This window comes from Nuphar pumila, chromosome 12 (assembly GCF_984573655.1).
Source record: "Nuphar pumila chromosome 12, dmNupPumi1.hap1.1, whole genome shotgun sequence".
Lineage (NCBI taxonomy): Eukaryota > Viridiplantae > Streptophyta > Magnoliopsida > Nymphaeales > Nymphaeaceae > Nuphar > Nuphar pumila.
The window spans coordinates 53,919,978-53,923,852 of NC_143260.1; the positions used below are offsets into that span (position 1 = coordinate 53,919,978).

General features: G+C 36.3%; 1 protein-coding gene across 1 annotated transcript; it reads left to right on the forward strand.

Moving 5' to 3' along the window:
• The first annotated feature begins 1,433 nt into the window (after positions 1–1,433).
• On the forward strand, positions 1,434–2,728 carry LOC149820915 (uncharacterized). The gene is made up of 2 exons (XM_089983713.1): positions 1,434–1,660; positions 2,483–2,728. Exons 1-2 carry the CDS (start codon positions 1,439–1,441, stop codon positions 2,567–2,569), a joined length of 309 nt encoding a protein of 102 aa, XP_089839839.1. The 5' UTR covers positions 1,434–1,438; the 3' UTR covers positions 2,570–2,728.
• The last annotated feature ends 1,147 nt before the right edge of the window (positions 2,729–3,875 follow it).

The following is a 3,875-nucleotide window of genomic DNA, read 5'->3' on the forward strand; positions in this document are numbered from 1 at the left end:
CAATGATTTGAATTATTTGAATGCATTGCAATGCTTGATGTGAATGACTTGAATGCATTGTAATACTTGATGTGAATTATTTGAATGTATTGTATGACATATGTTATTTGTTAGAATATGGTTCGTGGAGGTTATAGTGGTCGCTCATCCAGTAGTAGCCAGGCTCAACCTTCATCTTCACGGGCTCCTGTGATAGGTATATCATATAACTAATTAGATGCTTGATTAGTTCAAATGCACATTCTGAGAACTTGGTGTGTATTTTTTTACAGATGATGTTGCGCCTGTACACGACCCACCTACACCAGTTGATCGCACAAGTCAACAGCCAACACAGGAAACAGGGTCTTCTCAGGCTGGCACAAGAAGACTCATTCGAATAGTGTATATCGATAATCGACCGTAAGTATTTTGTTTTCAATTATTGCATATCTTTTAAATATTTTATATTGATATTTACTGTGTAACAATTCATGTGCACACGAGGTTTGAGCCACAAGAAGTAGTACGGGAGATTAGGAATTCACTTCTTCAACATCTACCAGGACCAGTTGCTCAATGGAAAGAGTACCCAAAGGAGGTGTTAGACAGATTGTGGTCCTCATTCATGGTATACAGTTGTTCCTCATAGTTAATGTGTTTCATATTTAATTTATTTAAGCAATGTCTACTAACTTTCTGAAAATATTTGTAGGCTTCGAATCGCTTTGCAACTACGGTGGAAGAAAATGATGCAAGGAAGGTGTGGCAGAAGGTGGCTGCCAATCGATTTGCAGACATGCTGCACACTATGAAGACTGCAGCAAAAAAAGCATCTGGCGTAGTAGATGATCCATTACTGTGGAAGGGCCATGGTCCTATTACTATCAGGAGAGATTACTGGGATGAAATGTGCGATATGTGGGCGGGAGATGCATTTAAAAATCGCTCTGCGAAGGCTTCACAAAATCGATCGAAGATGCCCGAAGCCCATCTACACACAGGTGGATCTAAGACATTTGGGAGCCACCTAAAGAAAATGGTAACTCATCAATATATAATATTAATTTTATAAGTATTGTTGCAAATTTGTGTACTAAATCTTTTGTCATTTAACTTCGCAGGAAGCAGAAAAAGGAGGCAGTGTACCATATAAGGATGTGTTTGTAGAAACACATAAACGGAAGACCACGGGAGTCTTCGTATCAGAGAAGGCGAGAACGACAACGGTATGTATTAATTCTATTAATAATCATTGCAATATATATGCAAGTCATCATAATGTTATCATTAATTATTAATGAATACTTTAAACATTATTTTGTAGGAGGCATATGAGCAACAAATGGTAGAGCGATATGGCGAAGACGCTACTCAGCATCCATCATTTGATCCTACAGCATGGGTGACTGCAGCAGGTGAACCCAAAAAAGGTCGCGTGTTCGGGTTTGGGAGTAATATGAACACTTCACCAGTTATTGGTTCTTCCAGTTACGGCTCACCAACTTCTTGCGCCGACATAAGCTCCAAGCAGCCGACTATTCTTTCCGGTGATGATGTACGCGAGATCATTAATGAATCACTGAATAACTACTTCCAATACACCGTCGCCCCCTTTCTCCGAAATGAGATCAAGGCCGCTGTTCAGGATAGGGGATCTTCGATTCCAGGTCCCTCTCAGGTATAATCACATATATAGTTTTTTTGACTGTCTTAAAGCATATCTGAGCATGGTAGAATCACATATAGAGTTTTTCTAGATGCCTTAGAACACATATGAACATGCTATAATCACATATTCAATTTTTTTACTGCCTTAGCACACATATGAGCATGATAGAATCACATATATATATATTTAACTTTTTGTCTGTCTTAGAGCACATATGAGCATGATAGAATCACATATAAAGTTTTTTTGATTGCATTAGAACACATAAGCATGCTATAATCACATATTCAGTTTTTTTACTGCCTAAGAACACATATGAGCATATTATAATCACATATTCTGTTTTTTGACTGCCTTAGCACACATATGAACATGCTATAATAACATATAGAGTTTTTTAACTGCCTTAGAACACATATGAACATGTTATATATCATTTATGATAGAATCACATATAAATTTTTTGGCTTTGCCTGCCTTAGAGCACATATGAGCATGCTATATTCACATATTCAATTTTTTTACTGCCTTAGCACACATACGAGCATGATCGAATCACATATATAGTTTTTTGCCTGCCTTAAAGCACATCTGAGCATGGTAGAATCACATATAGAGTTTTTTTATATGCCTTAGAACACATATGAACATGCTATAATCACATATTCAATTTTTTGACTGCCTTAGCACACATATGAGCATGATAGAATCACATATAGAGTTTTTTTATTGCCTTAGATCACACATGAGCACATGATAGAATCACATATAGTGTGTAATTTATTTCATTATATTTTGTTTATCAATACTGACTGTTCTTTTCTTGTGTAGGCTGCTAGCGATAATCAGGGTAGTGGAGCTGAAGGGACAGATAAAGACAATGAACAAGAAGATGCACAAAATCTTGGCGATGATTAGAGGACTGTGTTGAAGAAGTTCTATTTTTTTTATTTTTCCTAATTGTAATTGTTGAATTGTAAATAATTAAACTTCTTAGTTTTAAGGTGGAACGATTAATTATTATAGATACTTGTTATATGAATTTTTTTGTGTGGTTTGTTTTTTATTTACAGGAAATATAAATTGTACAGGAAATATAAATTGTACAGTTCTCGGTAATTAATTTTTAAATAAATTTTTTTTTGATTTTTTTTCATTTTTGCGATGGATTAGCGACGGATGATTCCGTCGCTATTCATATTAATCTAGCGACGGAATTAAATCCGTCGCCACGCCGTGGTCGCCGTTTAGTACCGGCGGATTGGCGACGGAATATAGCGCTTGTTATTCCGTCGCAATTAGCGACGGACTTGGCGACGAAATTATTCCGTCGCCAGTTAGCGTCGAAATATTCGCGACGTAAGAGTACTGTCGCCGCGTTGTCGCTAATCCGTCGCTAACATGGTTAGCGACGGATTAGCGACGGAATGTGGTCGTCGCTAATCTACTGCTTTGTTGTAGTGTACGGAATCATATTAGTCTGTGCATTATCAAGATATTTGCATAATCATGTTAATATTATATTTTTATTTTCCATATCACTTCTTTTCACCAATGAACTCGTATGGGCCTCTCCATGATGGACCATCATCAAGCAATTCAATGAAAGCCATGGTTAAGGCTTTGCATGCCCACGGAATTGAAGTGTGTGAAACCTTGTTTCTTTTAAATCTACAGCAATGCATGAATGAAATATTTCTTAAACCCTGTGATGGTATTTGCTGGTTGGTTCTTAGCTGTTCCTTTTCCTACTTTTCCCTCCATTGGTTGCCATGAACATTCCTTTGATTCTGATTGACTGTAACTAACATAATATTAATATGGTTGGTGCACAATAATTCAAACTAAGCATATTGCTTTGGACTTCCTCACTTTGATTGTTGTTAAAAAAACCTCAAAAAAAAAAATGTTAAAATGGGCTTGGAGAATTCATATCTATCCATCATTATGAGGGCATCCTCTTGACCAATCAGTGTGAGAACATCAACAAGCACAGCACTAATAAGCAATTTTGGAGAAGGATAATATCCTTTTACCTTCCAGATATGATGATGTTTTGATTATCATCCTGTTGGAGGTATAAGGGCTAGTTATGATAAATCATTTTCAGCTTTGTAATATAAGGTTATAGATTGGTTGATATATCCACTTAGTCAGGTTATGTTATTTATATTTATTTGAATTTTCAATGTGACATTTTAACCAGGCCCAACAATTTGGTTTG